The sequence below is a fragment of the Delphinus delphis genome, chromosome 20 (genome assembly GCF_949987515.2).
Source record: "Delphinus delphis chromosome 20, mDelDel1.2, whole genome shotgun sequence".
NCBI lineage: Eukaryota > Metazoa > Chordata > Mammalia > Artiodactyla > Delphinidae > Delphinus > Delphinus delphis.
This window is the reverse complement of record NC_082702.1, coordinates 399,910-423,064: the sequence shown is the minus strand read 5'-3', so window position 1 is coordinate 423,064 and position 23,155 is coordinate 399,910. Positions and strand designations below refer to the sequence as shown.

At 49.6% G+C, this 23,155-nt stretch overlaps 1 protein-coding gene across 1 annotated transcript; it reads right to left on the bottom strand.

Moving 5' to 3' along the window:
• Window positions 1-11: 11 nt before the first annotated feature.
• Window positions 12-9,751, bottom strand: ZNF837 (zinc finger protein 837). Its single transcript, XM_069540252.1, is given in 8 exon segments — window positions 12-114; window positions 5,530-6,523; window positions 6,525-6,679; window positions 6,681-6,723; window positions 6,725-6,839; window positions 6,842-7,258; window positions 7,447-7,628; window positions 9,633-9,751. Coding segments are annotated over 7 exon segments (1,509 nt in total). The 3' UTR covers window positions 12-114; window positions 5,530-6,045.
• Window positions 9,752-23,155: the final 13,404 nt, after the last annotated feature.

The window sequence follows — 23,155 nt, the reverse complement described above, 5'->3', positions numbered from 1 at the left end:
CGCGGGGCACTGACCTCGCAGCTCATTCGTATTTCCAGGAAAGCAGGGCTCCAGGGGGTCGGGACAAAGGGCAGATGTGGCCTCAGGAGTCTCAGCTATAGCAACAATCAATAACTGCAGAATGAATAAACTAAATTAATAATAAAGAGTAAAGATAACAAAATAAATGATATAATAGCAGCAAAGAATAACAAATGAAGAAAATTAATAATAAATAGTAAATGGAAAAATAATAAGAACATTTTTTAAATAAAAATAAAATTGTGAATTTCCTGCTGGTCCAGTGGTTAGGACTCCACTGCGGGGGGCAAGGGTTCGATCCCTGGTCAGGGAACTAAGACCCTACATGCCAGGCAGTGTGGCAAAAGAAAAAAAAAAGAGAGAGAGAGAAAAGAAATACATTAAAATAAAATAAATACTAAACCAAGTAATGTAATAAATAATAACAAATACATTTAAACAATAGTATGGAATCACAGTTAGCAAACAAAATTACCAATAAGTAATAAAATGATTAAAGTGAAAATAATTAATTAATGATGAGAGAAAGGATAAAACACTAAGTATTAAAAACAGATAATGCAATAAATGACAACGAATTAATAAAAGTAATAAAATAATGTTAGAAATAGATAGTATAATAAATAAGAAATACATTAAAGTAATAAACGAATATTTAAATTGATGGTTTGTTTATAAGTAAAATAATTGATAATAAAATAAAAATAAGTAATAAAATTATGAGGCACCTACTGTTGTGGTTCACAGCATTCTGCGCATGGACTTGGGCAGTAGGTGGTGTTACTATCAGTTCCATGTTAGGCGTGAAGGAAATGAGGCAGGTGGGGGCCTGTCCTCTGGCACATTCCCCTCTGCAAGGCCTCTCATCTCCTCCCCCCAACAGCTGAGCAGTACTGGGATCCCCACTCACCCTGGGGCAGGTGAAGGCAGTGGGCAGGGCCCCGGGCAACGCCAAGCCCCACGTGGGCCCACCCGACATGCAGTATTGGAGGTGTGCCGGCCAAGGTGGGATTCGCCTGTGTCTGGATTTTCTACACTTTGCATCATGCAGGCCTCCTGCAGGCGCATCCTGGCTCTTGCCTGGAGCTGTGGTTCCTTCTCCCTCGCTGGTTAATTCCGCAATGTGTGACCCACCATGGATTTGGAGACACATTTGCACCCAGGCCATTCAGTTCAGACCTGTGCTTCCACCCTGGTCCTGTCCCTGTGCGCAGGTTGTGGACAGTTTTCTGAGCTGCCTTTGTCATTTATTGCATTATCCATTTTTAATCGGCAGGCGGACTCCCAACCACTGCGCCACCAGGGAAGCCCTTTACTTATTTTTTAATTTTTGGCTGTGTTGGGTCTTCATTGCTACGTGTGGGCCCTCTCTAGTTGCGGTGAGTGGGAGCTACTCTCTGTTGCAGTTCACGGGCTTCTCATTGCAGTGGCTTCGCTTGTTGCAGAGCACAGGCTCTTAAGTGCGTGGGCTTCAGTATTTGTGGCACCTGGGCTCAGTAGTTGTGGCTCACGGGCTTTAGAGCGCAGACTCAGTAGTTGTGGCCCAAGGGCTTCGTTGCTCCACGGCATGTGGGATCCTCTCAGACCAGGGCTCAAACCTGTGTCACCTGCACTGGCAGGCGGATTCCTAACCACTGCGCCACCAGGGAAGCCCTGTGTTACTTTAAATCATGGGAAATTACTTCTTTGTGGATAAAAAAATCGACTATTGGCAAGTTCATCCATTACATCCAGCTGGTTGATGATGTTGTTCAGTTCTTTTGTAACCTTACTGATTTTCTGTCTTCTTGTTTTGTTGATTCTAGAGAGAGGGGTGTTGAAGTCTCCAAGTATTATTGTGAATTTGTCTATTGTTTTCTTTCAGCTCTATCAGTTTTTGTTTCCTGTATTTTAAGGCTTTGTTGTTAGATGCATACATATTTGGAATTATGTCTTCTTGGTGAATTGGCCCTCTATCACTGTGTAATTTCTCTCTTTATTCCCGATAATTTTCCTTGTTCTCAAGTCTACTTGGTTCGATATTAATATAGTCACTGCAGCATTCTTTGACGGAGTTTTCATATTATATACCTTTTCCCACTCTTTTATTTAAGCTTACCTATATTATATTTAAGGGCGGTTTCTTATTTTCTTTTTAAAATATTCATTCTGGCGAATTCTTTTAATTGGTATATTTAGACCATTTACATGTAACAATGGATATGCTTGGGTTTTGGTCCACCTTTTTCTTTTCTGTTTGTTCTTTCTGTTGTCCGTCTGTTTCCCCTTTCCTACCTTCTTTGGGGTTATTTCTTTCTCGGGTTCCATTTCAGTTCATCTACTGAGCTTCTGATCATCTCTTTTTATGGTCTTTTTTTAGGGGTTTATCCAGGGATTACAGTATTCATAACTCTTCACAGTGTACTTAAGAGTTAATATTTTACCACTTAAAGTGGATGTAGAAACTTTAGCACTATATAAGCCTCTTTACCCTCTGCTCTTCAAATTTTTTTTTAATTTGGTACTCTAATGGTTTTCTTTGAGATATTTATATACCGTAAAATGTTCAAATGTCAAATACATCACTGAATGAATTTTGACACCCTCCTCTCTTTATGCTGCAGTTGTCATTTATACCACATTAAAACCCTGTGGTATAAATGACATTTCATTGTCAAGGAAACTCTGCCAGACAATGTTATAAATTTTTCTTTCAACAATCATACATATATTAAAGATCGAACATACGCAATCTGTTACTCTTCCTTCATTCCCAAGGTTCAGATTTTCCTTCTGCTATCATTTCCCTTCTGACAAATGCTAAACTCCCTATTTAGCGTTGCTTTTAGAACAGGTGTGCTTGCAACAAATTGTCTTAGTTTTGCTTCATTTGAGGATGTCTTTATTTTGTTTTCATTCTTTTTTTTGAAATATATTTTTTATTTACTTATTTGGTTGCACTGGGTCTTAGTTGCAGCACGCAGCCTCCTTAGTTGCAACACGTGGGCTCCTTAGTGGTGGCATGCCAACTCTTAGTTGCAGCATGCATGTGGGATCTAGTTCCCTGACCAGGGATCTAAACCGGTGCCCTGCATTGGGAGCGCAGAGTCTTAACCACTGCGCCACCAGGGTAGTCCCTATTTTGCTTTCTTTCTTGAAGTGTATTTTCATTGTATATTGAATTTGGACTGACAGTTCTTTTCTTCAGCACTTTTTTCCCCCCCTTCGGTACGCGGACCTCTCACTGTTGTGGCCTCTCCCGTTGCGGAGCGACAGGCTCCGGACGCGCAGGCCCAGCGGCCATGGCTCACGGGCCCAGCCGCTCCGTGGCACGTGGGATCCTCCCGGACCGGGGCACGAACCCATGTCCCCTGCATCGGCAGGCGGACTCTCAACCACTGCGCCACCAGGGGAGCCATCTTCAACACTTTAAAAATGTTGTTTCCCTGCCTTCTGGCCTTCATGATATCTGATAAGAAATCTGTGATCTTTTGTATCAATCTTTATGTGAGGCATAGTTTTTCTCAAGCTGCTTTCAAAAAATTTAAATTTTAGTTTTCAGCTTTGCTTATGATGTGTCTGGGCATGGACTTCTTTATGATTATGCTGTTTTGGCTTCACTGAGCCTCCTCATGCCCCCTACATCCACAAGGGTTCTCCCCAGCAGGAAGCTAGAGAGAGAGGGGTTTTGACTGGGCTCACAGCCCTCCTTGCCCATATGGACTGTCTGGTGCTTGATGAAGTTGGACCACCAGCAGAAGCTTTTCCACATGCTTCTCACTCAGACAGTGTCGTAACCAGCCTTCAAGACAGCTGCTAATGACCCTCATCTCCTAGCTTCCACACCCTTGCTTGCATATTCTTCTCTGCATTGAATCAGGGATGGTCTGTGGCACGAATATTATATGGCAGGAGTGACAGTGAGCGACCTGGACTCAACTCACTCTCTCTGGGGAAAGTCAACTGCTGTGTCATTGGGACACTCAAGCAGACTTGCACAGCGGTCCGCATAGAGAGGGACCACCTGCCAACCACACTAGCAGCCAGCCATGTTTGACATAGTGGCTGCTCTGTTGTCAGGGGCCCTGGTGAGTGAGTGGGGGTGAGTGTTGCCCTTGCCAACCCACAATGTATGGTGGAAGTGGGGGGGTTAGTTTTAGTGTTTTCAGTCGGTAGGGCATTAGCGTTGTCACTGCAGTGGAGCTGAGCCCACCTGGTCACATTCCTAGGCTCTCTCCAGAAAGACTCCCCTTGTGTTCAGGCTTGATGGAAACTGTTATTACACTTGCATATCAACCGGGTTTCTCTTTGGTTTGAATGTTTTTAGGTCTATCAAGACGACTGATGGGTGTGCATCATCCATGACACACTGACCACACTGGGAGTTTGCCTCCCTCATCAGCCCCCTCGTGTCCACCAAGGATTGAGTTCTCAACAACAGAACTCTTCAGAATAAATGTCCTGGTTGTCTGTAAAAGGTTGAGCTGTCCTTGGCGATACCACTTTAGCTGGGTTTCTCCTCAGGATGAATTGTGTGGATGGTAAAAAGAAAAAACCCAAGTTCCACTTTTGCCTGAGGTGCTCCACTAGCCGCAGGGGTGGGGAGACTTCCAGGTCTCCTGAATGGCCTCTTCCGCTTGCCCCACCGCACTGCTCTCTGGAATGAGCTCTCAGGTGTGCCATGTGGGTGGCAACTGCAGCCTTCCTCACATTCTTGCACTACTCAGGGTATCTGTCCAGCACGACTTTGCTGGTGTTTAGTAAGTATACAAGGAAGTGTAAACGTGCCCCTAAAATGCTGAGAATAGAACGGCAGGGGCATGTGTTTTCATTTCTGCTGGACTTGCAAAGAGACCAGCTTTGCGAATTTTAGCCTCTACTCCAGGGTGGAATGTGACGTGGCCAGGATAGCTGCAACTTGGGAGAAACCTCTGGAAAGAGTACTGGGTGACTGGCTTGCCGCAGAGCAGGGGAACTCAAGCCCTCGGGAGGTGAGTCCTGAATTAAGCAAGACACAATAAAGGGCTGGATGGTGTCCTGCAAGCCAGGCCTGGGAATGGAGAGCCAACAGCTTCCTTACCCCAGGGGACCCACACATCCTCCTCTTCCCAGGCGACAGGATTTCGGGACAGGAGACAGAAAGTGAAGGGTGATTCACCAGGGCTTTGCTGCAGGGTCCACGCCACATTCAGGGACCCCCTTTGGAAGCATGGAGGCCCAGACGGTGAGGGACGTGGTGCTGAGCCCACCTCTGCCCTCCCTCCAGGAGGCTCTGGCTGGGCCCCCCGCCCGTGGCCTCTCTGGGCACCCTGATATGGTTGAGAGTCTTCCCTGCCCCCACCCTCAGTTAAGGTGAGGATCAAAAGGGGTGATTAAGGGCAGAGTGCCCAGCACGGTGCCCGGCCTGTAATGAGTGTGTGCAAATGTTGGCTTCTGGAGTGGAGAGTCCTTGGAGTTTCACTTTGGAAAGAGTGTGGAGGATGGGGTGGGGAATAAATTAGAATCATATACAAACATAACCATACATACAGCTAGGAAAGAAACATGCTGCTCCAGGTCTCGGCTGGACTCCACCTAAGTGGTGGCCTCGGGCAGGTGTAGCCACACCTTCAAGTCTCCCTCCTTGATTGCGCCCACGCCGCAGGGGCTTCTGGGAGACGTAGTCCATCCTGGCGTCCGGACAGGAGGGGACGAGCGCTCGGGGTGGGAAGGACCACCTGGCTTTGATGTAACGTGACATCCCCACCTGGCAATCACAGACCAGCCCAAAGTTGCCAGGGAATCCCGCCCCTCCCCCAACAGAGCCCTCTCCACAGCGACCACTGAACCGCCGGGCGGTGGGCAGGCAGAGTCCCAGCCCCAGAAGCCCCCGGCCAGCGGCCTCGGGTAGGTGCACGAGATGCGCAGGGGCCCACTCCCGAGGCCAGGGAGGTCAGAGGCGGAGGCCTCGCCAGATCTAAGAGAGGGGGGGGGGGCCCAGCTACGCCAGAGGGTGTGCAGACACCCCCAAGGCGACCGAGGGCTACTGAAGCCCCCTAGGAAGCTTCAGGTGGGGGACGCCTGTGGACGCCGTGTGCGCGAGGCGAGGTTTAAGGCGCCGCCCGCGGGCCGCTGCTGGTGCTCGTGGAGGTTGGATCGCTGGCTGAAGGCGCGGCCGCAGCGGCCGCACGCGTAGGGCTGCTCGCCGGTGTGTGCGCGCGCTGGGCGCGGGAGGCTGCAGTTGCGCACGAAGGCCTGGCCGCAGTCCGCGCAGATGCAGGGCTTCTCCCCCGAGTGCAGGCGCTCGTGCTGGTGCAGCTCGGAGCAGCCCCGGAAGGTCTTCCCGCACTTGGGACAGCCGTAGGTCTGCTCACCGGTGTGTGCAAGCCGGTGCTGCACCAGGCCGGAGCGGCCCTTGAAGGCCTTGTCGCACAGCCGGCACGCGTAGGGCCTGGCGCTGCTGTGCGTGCGCCAGTGCCGGCTCAGGTTCGAGCGCTGGTTGAAAGCTTTGCTGCACTCTGAGCAGGCGTAGGGCTTCTCGCCGGTGCTCCGCCAGGTGCGAGAGCAGGCCGAATGCCTTGGTACGCTCAGCGCACTCATGGGCCTTCTCCCCGCGCGGCGAGCACCTCGGCCGGAAGGCCCGCGGAGCCAGGGCCGTTGCGCAGTTGCGGTGCTCGGCCGAGTGCGTCTTCTGGTGGCCCCTGGAGGCCGGAGCAGCGCCCGAAGGCCTGGCCGCAGTCGGTTCACATAGGGCCGCTCACCCGTGTGGATGCCCTCGGGCTGCAGCAGTCTTGAGGTGCACGTGAAGGCCTTGCCGCACTCGACGCTGGCGTACAGCTGCTGACCCGGGCGGCCGGGCTCACGGGGAGAGGACCCAAGGCCTGGTCGCACCTAGGACACATCCGGGGGCCCTCGTCCATCCGCTGCTGCTCGTTGGGGCTCAAGCGCTTTCCGCACCGGGCGCACGGAAGGGGCTCCTCTGCCGCCTGCATCAGCTCCTGCAGGGCCAGCGGGGACATCCGGGTACAGGCTTCGCTGTGCCGGCCCGCGGCAGGAAGCTCCACGAAGGGACTCTGCTGGAGAGAGGCCGGCGGCAGGGTCCTGGGACAGGGATGTGCGCGCAGGCGGCAGTCCGAGTGGACCTTGCACAGCGCAGCGCGGGGGCAGCTCCAGTGCAGCACCTGGACCCCACGGTGGTCACACGCAGGGGTCTTCTTCCCAGGGGGTGTCCTGGGATGCTGCACCAGGAAGGAGTTCTGGCTGGAGGCCCTGGCACCCGCTGGGCACGGACAGAGGCCCTGCCCGGCATGCGGCCCCTGGGGATGACCAGGTCAGGGTCTGGAGAGGAGGTGGGGCCACGTGACTCTTGCACCAGGGGTCCAGCTCCTGCACTCTGACAGTCCCTGCAGTGGGGCTCACACCCAGGGGAGTTGTCCTGCTGACCACGTTCCCTCCACGCAGGTCTACCCCGAGAGGGGTGTCCTTCGGCTGGGTCCTCCTCCAGGGGCCTCAGCTCTGTCTTGTGCCTCTCTGCCTGGCCCCTGTGGGCTCCCTGGGGATCTACCTTGGGGCTGCCTTCCTGCCGAGAGCTCTGGGCCCAAGGCTGCATCCCAAGGCCAGCCCACAACACGGTGTCCAGGCTGTGGGATCTGGAAGAGCAGAAGAGAATGAAGGTTTGCAGGTCCCTAAGAATGCTGACCCCAGGATGGATGCCTACTGAGTGGCCCCCACTCTCGGCAATCCAGGGAAAGGGGCAGGAGGAATGACACCCGGCCATGAGAACACTGGAGCTTCCTATCCCTACTCTCAGGACCCATGACACTCCAGAGACCTGCTTCCCTGCCACTCTCTGCCCCCCGGCACCCTCCCTCCTCCTTGCCACTGCTGGAGTACCTTCACGCCTGGCTTGGGACCTCAGTGGCCCCTCCCTCAAGCAACAGGGACACCCCAGTTTCTCAGCTGCTCACTCCCCAGTTTCCCTCCTCCACTCTGACTACCAGGCCCCCGGAGCCATGCCCTGATGGCTCCCTGCCTCGGCCTGGCCCAGCTCTGTCCACCTGCCATTAGCCAGCTCTTCTGTAAGGTGTGAGATGCAACTCCTGGCAGCAGGGCTGGAGGCCCAGTGTGCCCCTCCCCACTTCTACCAGGCAAGCTTGGTTCTCAGGACTGCCAGCCTCATCTACAAAATGGGTATGATAACTGTAAATATAAACAGCTGAGCAGGGGGCCCTGCTCATTCCAGTGACAGCCAACACCAGAAAGGGGCTGATGTCTGCAATTACTATTTCCAAATTCATCTGTGGCCATTGTTGGTTTCCTACTGCTGCTGCTGCTGTAACAAATTACCACAAGTTTAGTGGCTTAAAGCCATGCAAATGTATTATCTCAGTTCTGGAGGTCAGAACTCCTCAATCAAGGTTTCGGCAGCATTGCTTCCTTCTGGAGGCTCTAAGGCTCGGTTTGCTTGCCTTATCCAGCTTCTAGACACCACCTCCTTCCCTGTCTTGTGACCCTGTCTTCCATCTTCAAAGCCAGCAGTGAAACATCACTTTCTGTGTATGTCATCATATATCCTGCATATACACTCTGACCCTCCTGCCTTTTCTTGTACAAAGACACCTTGGGCCCACCACGAATCTCACATATCAAGAGCCTTAATCACACTTCATAGTCCTTTTTGCCACGTGAAGTAAATTCCCAGGTTCTGGGTACTAGGACGTGCATATCTTTTGGAGAAGCAGGGAGCATTATTCTGCCTACCACAGTGGCCTTTTCTGAGCTTTTTATATGATTTACTGGGGAAAAACAGTAAATGCATCAAGATGCCATTTCGGTGAAACAAAACTATAAATACTTATCCTGGAATCTTGACAGATACTCAGAACCATCCCATCTGTGGAGGGGCTTGCTAGGTGGGACGTGGCTGCAACATGCAGCTGCACTCCGCGAGGAGGGGCAGGACGGAGGAAAAGGCTCACCCGGTGGGGAGGAAGATGGAAAGAAGGGGAAGAAGAGGACATGCATGTCAATCAGGTTCCTGGCCAATGACAGTCACTGATGACCAGAAAACTGACCTATTAAAGAGCCCATGGGTAAGGATGAGAATTTTCTCTAGGTTCTTGTTCCTTCCAGAACAAAGACAGATCTGTCCAGTGCAGCCTCTGCATTATGAATGTGTGACCACAGTAAATCACCATCTCACTGAGCACCAGGGCTCAGGCTCGCCTCCTTTTGCTGTGTGGAAGGCAGATACTCCTCTATCAAACATTCCAGAACTCCGAGTTTATTTAGGGAAATTGCTTGTTCCAACCTTCTCCTTCAACCCACTGTTGCTTTCCCATCAGTTTTGCAAATTTATAACAAGCAGTTGCCCAGGAACTGAAAGCAATCAGGACGCATTTAAACAGGACGCTACACATTTTCAGCCAAGGACACATCAGAATGGCTGGATGTGGGTTCCTTTCAGGATTCTGCTGCCAGCCATCACTGGTGGGTTGTTTTGCCTTGGATATCTCAACCACAACAGCAGAGATGCATCAATGGTCTGCACTCTGGGGGGAAATGTTTTTGAGTGGAAATTGGACACACTGAATTGGTTAAAGGTGAAAATGCAGAGGAAGGCACGTCCCGCAGATGGCGAGGGGCCATCTCACTGGCCGGTGCCACTGGTCTGCTCGTCAGGGGGCCGCTTGCTGGAGCCCAGGAAGCTGAAGGCCCAAGGTAGGGGTGTCTTGTCTGGTCCTGTGTTCAGCAAGTAACTGCTCTGGGGCATTCTCCAAAGAAACAAGGATGGACTTCCCTGGTGGCACAGTGGTTAAGAATCTGCCTGCCAATGCAGGGGACACGGGTTCGATCCCTGGTCCAGGAAGATCCCACATGCCGTGGAGCAACAAAGCCTGTGTGCCACAACTACAGAGCCTGCACTCTAGGGCCTGTGCACCACAACTACTGAGCCTGCACTGTAGGGCCCGTGCACTACAACTACTGAGCCTGTGCTCTAGAGCCCGCGAGCCACAACTACTGAAGCCTGCATGCTTGGAGCCCGCATTCCACAAGAAAGAGAAGCCACCACAATGAGAAGCCCACACACCGCAATGAAGACTAGCCCCCACTAGCTGCAACTAGAGAAAGCCCATACACAGCAACAAAGACCCAAGGCAGCCAAAAAAATAAAATAAAAAGTAAATTAAAAAAGAGGGCTTCCCTGGTGGTGCAGTGGTTGAGAGTCCACCTGCCAATGCAGGGGACATGGGTTCGTGCCCTGGTCCGGGAAGATCCCACATGCCACGGAGCGGCTAGGCCCGTGAGCCATGGCCACTGAGCCTGTGCGTCTGGAGCCTGTGCTCCGCAACGGGAGAGGCCACAACAGTGAGAGGCCCGTGTACCGCAAAAAAAAAAGAAAAAAGAAAAAAAGAAACAAGGATGACAGGAAGGACAGAAAGATAGACAAAATGAAAAGGCAGAGGATTTTGTACCAGATGAAGGAACAAGATAAAACCCCAGAAAAACAAGTAAATGAAGTGGAGATAGGCAACCTTCCAGAAAAAGAATTCAGAATAATGATAGTGAAGATGATCCAGAACCTCGGAAAAAGAATGGAGGCAAAGATCAAGAAGATGCAAGAAATGTTTAACAAAGACCTAGAAGAATTAAAGAACAAACACCTAGAAGAATTAAAGAACAAACAAACAGAGATGAACAATACAATAACTGAAATGAAAAATACACTAGAAGGAATCAATAGCAGAATAACTGAGGCAGAAGAACAGATAAGTGACCTGGAAGACAGAATGGTGGAATTCACTGTCATGGAACAGAATAAAGAAAAAGGAATGAAAAGAAATGAAGACAGCCTAAAAGACCTCTGGGACAACATTAAACACAACAACATTCACATTATAGGGGTCCCAGAAAGAGAAGAGAGAGAGAAAGGACCCAAGAAAATATTTGAAGAGATTATAGTCGAAAAATTCCCTAACATGGGAAAGGAAATAGCCACCCAAGTCCAGGAAGCGCAGAGAGTCCCAGGCAGGATAAACCCAAGGAGAAACACACCGAGACACATAGTAATCAAACTGACAAAAATTAAAGACAAAAAAATTATTGATAGCAACAAGGGAAAAACGACAAATAACATACAAGGGAACTCCCATAAGGTTAACAGCTGATTTCTCATCAGAAACTCTACAAGTCAGAAGGGAGCTGCATGATATATTTAAAGTGATGAAAGGGAGGAAATTACAACCAAGATTACTCTACCAGGCAAGGATCTCATTCAGATTCGACAGAGAAATCAAAAGCTTTACAGACAAGCAAAAGCTAAGTGAATTCAGCACCACCAAACCAGCTCTACAAAAAATGCTAAAGGAACTTCTCTAAGTGGGAAACACATGAGAAGAAAAGGACCTACAAAAACAAACCCATAACAATTAAGAAAATGGTAATAGGAACATATATATCGATAATTACCTTAAACATGAATGGATTAAATGCTCCAACCAAAAGACACAGGATCGTTGAATGGATACAAAAACAAGACCCATATATATGCTGTCTATAAGAGACCCACTTCAGACCTAGGGATACATACAGAATGAAAGTGAGGGGACGGAAAAAGATATTCCATGCAAATGGAAATCAAAAGAAAGCTGGAGTAGCAATACTCATATCAGATAAAATAGACTTTAAAATAAAGACTGTTACAAGAGACAAGGAAGGACACTACATAATGATCAAGGGATCAATCCAAGAAGAAGATATAACAATTATAAATATATATGCACCCAACATAGGAGCACCTCAATACATAAGGCAACTGCTAACAGCTATAAAAGAGGAAATCGACAGTAACACAATAATAGTGGGGGATTTTAACACCCCACTTACACCAATGGACAGATCATCCAGACAGAAAATTAAAAAGGAAACACAAGCTTTAAATGACACAAGACCAGATAGATTTAATTGATATTTATAGAACACTCCATCCAAAAACATCAGATTACACTTTCTTCTCAAGTGCACACGGAACGTTTTCCAGGATAGATCACATCTTGGGTCACAAATCAAGCCTCGTTAAATTTAAGAGAACTGAAATCATATCAAGCATCTTTTCCAACCACAGCACTATGAGATTAGAAATCAATTACAGGGAAGAAAACGTAAAAAACACAAACACATGGAGGCTAAACTACGTTACTAAAAAACCAAGAGATCACTGAAGAAATCAAAGAGGAAATCAAAGAATATCTAGAGACAAATTACAATGGAAACACAACGATCCAAAACCTATGGGATGCAGCAAAAGCATTTCTAAGAGGGAAGTTTATAGCAGCCTACCTCAAGAAACAAGAAAAATCTCAAATAAACAATCTAACCTTACACCTAAAGGAACTAGAGGAAGAAGAACAAGCAAAACCCAGAGTTAGTAGAAGGAAAGAAATCATAAAGATCAGAGCAGAAATAAATGAAATAGAAACAAAGAAAACAATAGCAAAGATCAATAAAACTAAAAGCTGGTACTTTGAGAAGATAAACAAAATTGATAAACCTTTTGCCAGACTCATCAAGAAAATGAGGGAGAGCACTCAAATCAATAAAATTAGAAATGAAAACAGAGAACTTAGAACGGACACCACAGAAATACAAAGCATCATAAGAGCTACTACAAGCAACTCTATGCCAGTAAAATGGACAACCTGGAAGATGTGGACAAATTCTTTGACAGGTATAACCTTCCAAGACTGAATCAGAAAGAAATAGAAAATATGAACAGACCAATCACAAGTAATGAAATTGAAACTGTGATTAAAAATCTTCCAACAAACCAAAGTCCAGGACCAGATGGCTTCACAGGTGAATTCTATCAAACATTTAGAGAATAACTAACACCCATCCTTCTCAAACTCTCCCAAAAAGTTGCAGGGGAAGGAACACTCCCAAACTCATTCTATGAGGCCACGATCACCCTGATACCAAAACCAGACAAAGATACTGCAAAGAAAGAAAGTTACAGACCAATATCACTGATGAATATAGATGCAAAAATCCTCAACAAAATACTAGCAAACAGAATCCAACAACACATTAAAAGGGTCATACACCATGATCAAATGGGATTTATCCCAGGGATGCAAGGATTCTTCAATATACACAAATCAATCAATGTGATACACCATATTAACAAACTAAGGAATAAAAACCATATGGTCATCTCAATAGATGCAGAAAAAGCTTTTGACAAAATTCAACACCCATTTATGATATAAAAAAAAAAGCTCTCCAGAAAGTGGGCATAGAGGGGACCTACCTCAACATAATAAAGGCCATATATGACAAACCCACAGCAAACATCATTCTCAGTGGTGAAAAACTGAAAGCATTTCCTCTAAGACCAGGAACGAGATAAGGATGTCCACTCTCACCACTATTACTCAACATAGTTTTGGAAGTCCTAGCCATGGCAATCAGAAAAGAAAAAGAAATAAAAGGAATACAAATTGGAAAAGAAGTAAAACTGTCACTGTTTGCAGATGACATGATACTGTACATAGAGAATCCTAAAGATGCCACCAGAAAACTACTAGAGCTAATCAATGAATTTTGTAAAGCTGCAGCATACAAAATTAATGCACAGAAATCTCTTGCATTCCTATACACTAACAATGAAAGATCAGAAAGAGAAATTAAGGAAACAATCCCATTCACCATTTCAACAAAAAGAATAAAATACCTAGGAATAAACCTACCTAAGGAGGTAAAAGACCTGTACTCAGAAAACTATGAAAGAAATCAAAGATGACACTAACAGATGGAGAGATATACCATGTTCTTGGATTGGAAGAATCAATGTTGGGAAGATGACTATACTATCCAAAGCAATCTACAGATTTAATGCAATCCCTATCAAATTACCAGTGGCATTTTTTTTTTTTACAGAACTAGAACAAAAAATCTTAAAATTTGTATGGAGACACACAAAAGACCCCGAATAGCCAAAGCAGTCTTGAGGGAAAAAAATGGAGCTGGAGGAATCAGACTCCCTGACTTCAGACTATACTACAAAGCTACAGTAATCAAGACAATATGCTACTGGCACAAAAACAGAAATATAGATCAATGGAACAGGATAGAAAGCCCAGAGATAAACCCACGCACTAATGATCAACTAATCTATGACAAAGGAGCCAAGGATATACAATGGAGAAAAGATAGTCTCTTCAATAAGTGGTGCTGGGAAAACTGGATAGGTACATGTAAAAGAATGAAATTAGAACACTCCCTAACACCATACACAAAAATAAACTCAAAATGGATTAGAGACCTAAATGTAAGACCGGACACTATAAAACTCTTAGACGAAAACATAGGAAGAACACTCTTTGACATAAATCACAGCAAGATCTTTTTTGATCCACCTCCTAGAGTAATGGAAATAAAAACAAAAATAAACAAATGGGACCTAATGAAACTTAAAAGCTTTTGCAGACCAAAGGAAACTACACACAAGACAAAAAGACAACCCTCACAATGGGAGAAAATATTTGCAAACGAATCAATGGACAAAGGATTAATCTCCAAAATATATAAACAGCTCATGCAGCTCAATATTAAAACAACAAACAACCCAATCAAAAAAATGGGCAGAAGACTTAAATAGACATTTCTCCAAGGAAGACCTAACAGATGGCCAAGAAGCACATGAAAAGCTGCTCAACATCACTAATTATTAGAGAAATGAAAATCAAAACTACAATGAGGTATCACCTCACACCAGTTAGAATGGGCATCATCAGAAAATCTACAAACAACAAATGCTGGAGAGGGTATGGAGAAAAGGGAACCCTCTTGCACTGTTGGTGGGAATGTAAATTGATACAGCCACTATGGAGAATAGTATGGAGGTTCCTTAAAAAACTAAAAATAGAATTACCATATGATCCAGCAATCCCACTACTAGACATATACCCAGAGAAAACCATAATTCAAAAAGACACATGCACCCCAATGTTCATTGCAGCACTATTTACAATAGCCAGGTCATGGAAGGAACCTAAGTGTCCATCAACAGACGAATGGATAAAGAAGATGTGGTATATATATACAATGGAATATTACTCAGCCATAAAAGGGAACAAAATTGGGTCATTTGTAGAGACGTGGGTGGATCTAGAGACTGTCATACAGAGAGAAGTAAGTCAGAAAGAGAAAAACAAATATCGTATATTAACGCATATATGTGGAACCTAGAAAAATGGTACAGATGAACTGGTTTGCAGGGCAGAAACAGAGACACGGATGTAGAAAGCAAACGTATGGACACCAAGGGGGGAAAGTGGCAGGGGGGGTGGGGGGGATGAATTGGGAGATTGGGATTGACATACATACACTAATATGTATAAAATAGATAACTAATTACTTAGTTATCTATATAACTAAGTTATAAAAAATAAATAAAAGAGGGCTTCCTTGGTGGCGCAGTGGTTGAGAGTCCGCCTGACGATGCAGGGGACATGGGTTTGTGCCCCGGTCTGGGAAGTTCCCACATGCCGTGGAGCGGCTGGGCCCGTGAGCCATGGCCGCTGAGCCTGAGCGTCCGGAGCCTGTGCTCCGCAATGGGAGAGGCCACAACAGTGAGAGGCCCGCGTACCGCAAAAAAATAAAATAAATAAATAAATAAAATTCAATTTAAAAAAAAAAAAGGATGACAAGAAGGACAGGACCCTGCAGGACCCATCACACATGTGATAATTGCACAACGCTTCCATCCCCTCTGGCCCTGTGCAGGACTGGCCTTTGACCCAGGGCAGGTGAAGCCGACACCACCCCCTCCCCTTGCTGGTTCTCCTTCCCCCACCGGTGGCATTGATCAGGGCTAATTCCTTGGAAATCCAACACTTCCCCCGTACTGTGGCAACTGCCACTTTGTACCTTGGTTTCACCACCTGACAAGTTAGCCAGCTGGATCTCGAGACCAAAGGGTGGGTACTCGGAGCCCCTTCTCCAAGCAAGTGTGAGGACTCCTGGGTGACAATGAACACTGGCACATCTCACCCCCTGCCAAACTGTCCATGCGACCCTGACAGACTCACCACCCATCACCACGTGAAAAAATGGGAGGATGTGAAAGAGAAACATCTCTTTCCCAAACACTTGTGGGTTTGAGTCCAAGGATATTCTTCCCAGGTGGGAAGTGAACTGGATGCAATCCTGCCTGTCCACCTGAGGTACTGACTGTGCAGCTTCCTGAGAACATGGGTGGGGGTGACATGGGCACACTGGGGAACAGGCAGCTGTGGGCCCCACCTGCCCACCAGCGTGATAATCAGCAGATGGGGACAAATCTAACCTACAGCAGACACCAGCTCAGGGATGATGGAGCTGGGCTCAGTAGCCATGGCTCCTGAGGGGCCCTTCCTGGGGGAGGTCAAGGGAGGTGCTTTCTCTAGAATGTGGAGCCTGCTGTGCAAATAGACAAGTTGAAAGGTCCAGGTTCCAAAAAGCGTCCTTGTACACCAGGACTGGCAGAGCTGCTGGCAGCAAGCCCTGTTGTGCGTCACCCACTGCAGATAAACTGCTCAGACTCATCCAGCACTCTCCACAGGCAGAGTCTGCCCTGACAAGGACAGATGCACAGGAAGAGCCGGCAGAAAAAGGCAAGTGCAGAACGCACTCCCACACGGCTGGTGGGAACGGAAAAGGACGCGGCCAGCCACTGTGGACAACAGCCTGGAAGTTGCCCCAAATGGTTAAACATGACACCGCAACTCCACTGCTATGTATCTACCCAAGAGAAATGAAGACAGGTGTTCAAGCAAAAACTTGTATGCTAATGTTCACTGCAGCATTCTTCATAACAGCCGCAACAGCTGTAACATTCTTCATAACAGCTTCATAACAGCTTCATAACCCAAATGTCCATCAACTGATGAGTGGCTAAACAAATTGTTGTCTATCCATACAATGGAATATTACTCAGCAATAAAAAGGGATGAAGTACTGATACTCGGTTGGACCTCGGAAAATATCATGGTCAGTGAAAGAAGCCAGACACCAGAAGACCACATAGTGTATAATTCCATTTATATGAAAAATCCAGAAAAAGCAAATCCAGAGACAAAGGGTAGATTCGTGGTTGCCAGGGGCTGAGGGGAGGAAGAATGGGGAGTAATTGCTTAATGAATATGGAGTTTCATTTTGGGGTGCTGGAATTAGTGATGATGACTGCACAACACAGAAAATACATAAACTAAAAAATATACCAAAAACCAACCTGAATTGTACACTTTAAAATGGTTCATTTATGTCATGTGAATTGTATCCCCCCCCCAAAAAAAATGGAATGTACTCATGCCGCAAGGTGTTCCTGCCTTTGGCGTGCCAGTGTGTCTGCCCAAGGCCGCCTGGGCCAGACCACCCTGCCACATCCAGGATGTCATCTGAGCCCCGGCCACAGGGACAATACTGCATGGAAAGGAAGTGTGTGTGTGTGTGTGTGTGTGTGTGTGTGTGTGTGTGTGTGTGTGTGTGTGTGTTTAAACAATACTCTTGTAGCAAGAAAAACAAGGTCTTCAAAATTGTTAGGTAAAAATAAAACATCAACTTCTTGCCCATGGCCAAGCTAACTGCACACCAAGCAGTTTTCACATCAGAAGCTTAATGCCAGGTTGACAGCATTCTCCCACAGGGCACAGACTTTTCTTCAATTGGGTGTCTCTTAATCCACTCGTTTCGAGAAGAAAACACTTTGTGGGAAGCTGGACATACCTGCTGGGAATAAATGGGTAGCATGCTGGGCACAGGGCGATGCCTTATGGTGTCCCCAGCCCCAGGGCACTGCTGTCACCAATTCACAGATGGCAAGCTGTGATTCAGTGAGAGCGAGACTTGGGCAGGACGTGGAGCACGTGTGCTCATGCCGAGCCTGTCTGACCCTGGAGCCCTGTCTCCGCACCCAGGGGGCCCACTGGCTCCTACCACCACCCACGGCTTTCAGCATCTGCTTCTCACAGGTGTGGGCTTCACCCCCTGGCAGGTGTCTGCCAGTCAGAGAGCTGTGCAGGGCAGGCCCATGCCGCCATCACCCCAGCTTTCCCTGTACCCCTGAGTCTCTGCCTCTGGGCGCTGCAGGTTTTGCGGATTTCCTTGGTCTGCCTCCGAGAAGCCAGGCTGACCCTGCAGGAGGACCAACTGCAGAGCTGCTGGCGCTGCCACCAGGACCCTCTACTAATGGGGATCAGTCCAGGGACACCACCAGGCTAGGATCTGAGGTCCCCACACACAAGGGAGGGGGGGCTTCCCAGCCACGAGTGCTTATGTGGGGACCCTGCCACCCCTTCTCCTTGTACAACTATAACCCCAGGGTGAACTCCAGCCCCTCACACAGAGGAGGGGACGCCACATGAGTGCGGAGCAGCAGGAGGGCAGGCGCCCAGGTTTCTGTGCATAAGCTCAGGAGAGGGACCAGACTTCTACAATGTGTATCCTGGAAGCCCCAGAGCCGGGTTCCAGGTCCCTCTGACACAGCACCAGGTCACCTGTGTGAAGGACACTGGGACCTGCCCCAAGGCTTCCAGTGAATGCTGCCCCCGTGGGGTCATGACTGCTGGCCTCACATCCCATTTTGCACAACAGCTGGCAGCCAGAGCAGGGCCTCAGGCCACCCTGAGTATGACTTCCTGGACCCCCAGGGACCCAGAGGCCAAGGACCCACAGGATGAGAGAAGACGCCAGGGCAGCCTGGCCAACCCAGGACAACCAATCACCGTGGAATCAGTGGGCATGAGGTCACCTAGGACTGAGCAGGTTCCACTGAAGGAGGCTGTAGTGGATTGAATGGCACCGCCACCCCCAAAAGATATGTCCACACCCTAATCCCTGGAACCTGTGAATGTGACCTTATTTGGGGAAAGGGTATTTGCAGGTGTACTTAAGAATCTTGAGGACTTCCCTGGTGGTCCAGTGGTTAAGGCTCTGTGCTTCCCTATTTACAATAGCCAGGTCATGGAAGCAACCTAAATGCCCATCAACAGACGAATGGATAAAGAAGATGTGGTACATATATACAATGGAATATTACTCAGCCATAAAAAGGAACAAAATTGGGTCATTTGTAGAGACGTGGATGGATCCAGAAACTGTCATACAGAGTGAAGTAAGTCAGAAAGAGAAAAACAAATATCGTATATTAACGCATATATGTGGTACCTAGAAAAATGGTACAGATGAACCAGTTTGCAGGGCAGAAATAGAGACACAGATGTAGAGAACAAACGTATGGACACCAAGGGGGGAAAGTGGCAGGGTGGGGTGGTGGTGGTGACGGGATTAATTGGGAGATTGGGATTGACATATATACACTAATATGTATAAAATAGATAACTAATAAGAACCTGCTGTATAAAAAATAAATAAAGTTAAATTTTAAAATTAAATAAATAAAAATTTTAAAAAAGACTCTGTGCTTCCACTGCAGGGGGTGCAGGTTTGATCCTTAGTTGGGCAAGTTCCACATGCCGCTGGGTGCGGCCAGAAAAAAAAAAAAGGATCTTGAGATGAGATCATCTTGAATTCCTGGGGTGGTCCCTAAATCCAATGACAGAATCTTTATAAGAGGGAGGCAGACAGAGAAGACCAAGATTGGAGTGAGGCAGCCACAAGCCAAGGAACACATGGAACCACCAGAAGCCACGACAGATGTACAGGATGATTTCTGCCTCAGAGCCTGCCGAGGGTATGGCCCTGCCAACACCTTGATTTCAGACTTCTGGCCTACAGAACTGAGAGAATAAAGTTCTGTTGTTTTAAGATGCCCAGTAGGTTGTAACTTGTAGTAGCTACAGGAAACCAATTCAGAGACCGGCCCAGCACCCTGTACAGGATGGGTGGGTTGCACAGCGGGCTCTCCTGATCCCTGGTGATGCAGAGTCAGATGACTGCTCAGTGCCTAGACAGACGGTCAGGAAGACTGGGTGGTCCCAGGAAGCAGCAGCCCCCGTCTTACAGGAAGGGACCCTGAACTCACAGGAGGCAGGGGCTGAGGGCACCCATTAGCCATGTGCACAGGGCACCTCCAGAACTGTCCCCAGACACCCTGCTCCCACCGTGGCCCCTCTGCCCAACTGCTTCCCAGCACTGGACTCAGCAGAGGGAAGCTGCAGACCATGGCTGCGTCTCTCTGCCTCTCCTGCCCTGCTCCTAGCCTGCACCATCGAACTCCCTTACCTGTAGCTGGATGACTTTCCAGCCATGGACCCAGGATCTGTGACTGAGCTCGGCAAGGGCTGCCAGGAGCCTGTCCCTGGCCCTGAACTGCAGCTGCTTCAGGTGTTCTACTAGTAACCTCCCGTCTGCCCTGGGTAACCATGACCTCCACTCTGAGTGCTCGCCCAGCTTTTCTAACTGTCCCCGGGGCTGCTGGTGTATGGGAATAGGACACGAGGCAGCCACCTTTGGGCAGGGAGGTGGGGTGCTGAGAGGTTAATATGACCCAGGCTGAGTCCGGCAGAACCGCATGGCAACAGCCCATGGAAAGGAGGTTAGTGAGGTTGAACGTTCTCAGAACCTGGACATGGCCCACTGAGGCTAATAAGAGGGTTTTCAGGGAAATCAAGAGAGGCAGCTTTGAGGTGAGGAGGGCACAGATTCCGTGCTGAGGCCGGGTCGGCTCCACCACCCTGAATCACAAGCCAAGCTCACCCCCACTGACAGCCCCAGAGGACGCAAATCCTAGCGCGCCTGTCCTATTCTACACCGTACACCCAATGGGAAGGCAGAGCGTGACACACAGTAGGGCGAAAGGAGTAACCCTCTGAGTGCGGGCTAAACTCCCTTCTATGCCTGTCCTCCCGGTGGTGCCTCCCCTCGTGGGCCTCAGCCTCCACGATCGGGATGCGGGACGCGGGAGCCACATCTACAGAAGACAGACCCGCCCGGACCTGAAGGACGGACTTGCGGCGGCCAGCCGGGGCCCGGAGCATGCGGACCGGAAGTGCTCATGTCAGGCCTCCGCCGGGGACCGCGCGTGCGGGGGTGGCGGCCGCGCCGAGCGCCCCGAGGCCCCGCCTTGCTGGCTGGGGTCGTGGGTACGCGCAGGATGCCACTTACTCGCTGAGGGCTGCCGGCACGGGTCCCCTGCTCTCCGTCCGCCCCAGGACTCCGGTTGTCGTGGTAACCGAGGCCAGGGAAGCGTGTGCCTGCGTCGTCGCCAAGGAGATGGCGTCCCGGACGGGGCAGTCCAGCCCACCCGGCCGGGGAAAAGCGGGTGAGTGACCAGGATGGTGGTTGATAGCCCTTGCCCCAAGTCAGACTTCTGGGAGATCTGGACAGGGAAAGGCGTGGAAGGGTCGCGGGTGGGAAACACCTGGGCGGCTCTGAAACGTCCCGGTGAGCGGGTCGCTCGCCAGAGCTGAAATCAGAATCTCTGCGAGTGGGGCTCGAGCATCTGGGTTTGAAAGCTTCAGGGCAGATTCCGAGGCCCCCGGGGCCCCAAAGGTGACGCTGAGCCTGCTTGCTCTCCTGGGAGGGAAGCGCTGGTCAGGCCCCGCCCCCCCCGCCCCCTATGTCAATCCGCATCTTTTGCCCACCTATCCCGTGGCCCCTGCACCACAACCATACAGACACATCTGATGTTAGCCGATGCGGCCCCCTTACGGCACTCAGCAGCCGGCTGTGACGGCCCCAGCGGTCTGCTCCCACTGTGTGTCCCTTTCTCCATCCTATGGGTGTTTGCACATCAAACGCCCTGGCTCGGTGAGGTCTGTCTTCCTGCCCAGGGGCAGTGTTAGGGCTTGGTTGAAGCTGTTGGTGGGGCTTACCACGCTCAATGAGGTTGGAGCTGTGGCTGAAGGGCACTCGGAGGGCCGCTCGCCTGCATGCCTACCCTGATGGAACACGGAGGCTTGGCCAGGTTGCTGCAGAGGAAAAAGTGTGGGTGCGCGGGTGTGCCGGCGTGTGGGCAGCTTCCACCTCTGGCAGAAGGCCCTTGTGCACTCCCTGGGGCTTCTCACTGCTGGCTCTCCCAGGGCTCAAGGGGCTTACAAAATTGGGACCTCTCATGTCTGTGGGTGCACTGCTGGGAGAGCGTGGAGCTCTTGTGAAAGGACCTCGCACTCTGGGTGCACAGAAAGGGCCACTCCCTCTCGAGTGAATTATCTGGCGCTGCCACAGGCCCGCCTACCAAAGGCCTTATTGCTGTCAGGCAGGCCTGGAGGTTGGAACTCCGACTGAAGGCGGGCGCCAGTGAGCGGGGCTTGTCTGGACGGGGGCTGCCTGCAGCGTCTGCTCTTACAGAAGCTTGTTGCCTAAGATGTTCTCCCCCTCCCCCAGGCCCCTGCCCCCTAGCGCTTATGCTGGGAGCAGCACGAGAAAAGCACCTCAGTACACTCACGGGGTGCGGGGGGGTTAGGAGCAAGACCCCTGGTCACACAGGACGCTGGAGAGGAAGTGGGGTTCCCACACGAGGCTCCTTGAAATGTCAGGTCCTGGACTGGGGCTCATAGCAAGGCCACAGCCCTGCGAGCCTGCGCCCTGGGGTAGCTGTCCTGCTGCCCACCACCCCTCCATGCAGGCTCCCCTCCTGAGAGGGGGGCCTCTCTGCACTGTCCTCTGCCAGGGTCCTAGGCTCCACCTCAGCCGCTCCTGACATCCCAGGGCAGCTCACTGGGAATCAGCCTGCTCAGTGTACTGGCCCGAAGAGCCGAGAAATGGAGAGGCTGGAAGTTTCCAAGAGGGGAAAAGGTGCCAGGAGCCATGAAAGCAAACCCCCATGGCTGAGGCATCCTGGATGGCTTGGCCAAATTTCCTCAAGAGTTTTGAAAGCTGTAAAAAGGGGAGAACATAAAGAAAGGCGTTTCAGCAGGAGCTTAAGCAGCCAGCTCAGTGGCTGAGGTGGTCAGGGGTAACACTGTGCGTCTCCAGGCTTGCTTCTGCCCCGCCCCTCCACTGTCCTCTCTCACCTGTCTGACCACTGGCCCCCGGCTGACCTCTGCTTCCCTCCGACCCATCCCCTTCACCAGCTGCCCTGCACGTACTTCCGGACTCACCCAGTGCTGGCCATCTGATGGCTGCGGCAGCCCCACGATGGAAAGTGCTGCCGACCAGGGATTAGAGTGCAATGTATATGTGTGCTCGATGGAATAACAGACTCCGAAGAGGTCCACATCCCAATCCCCAGAGC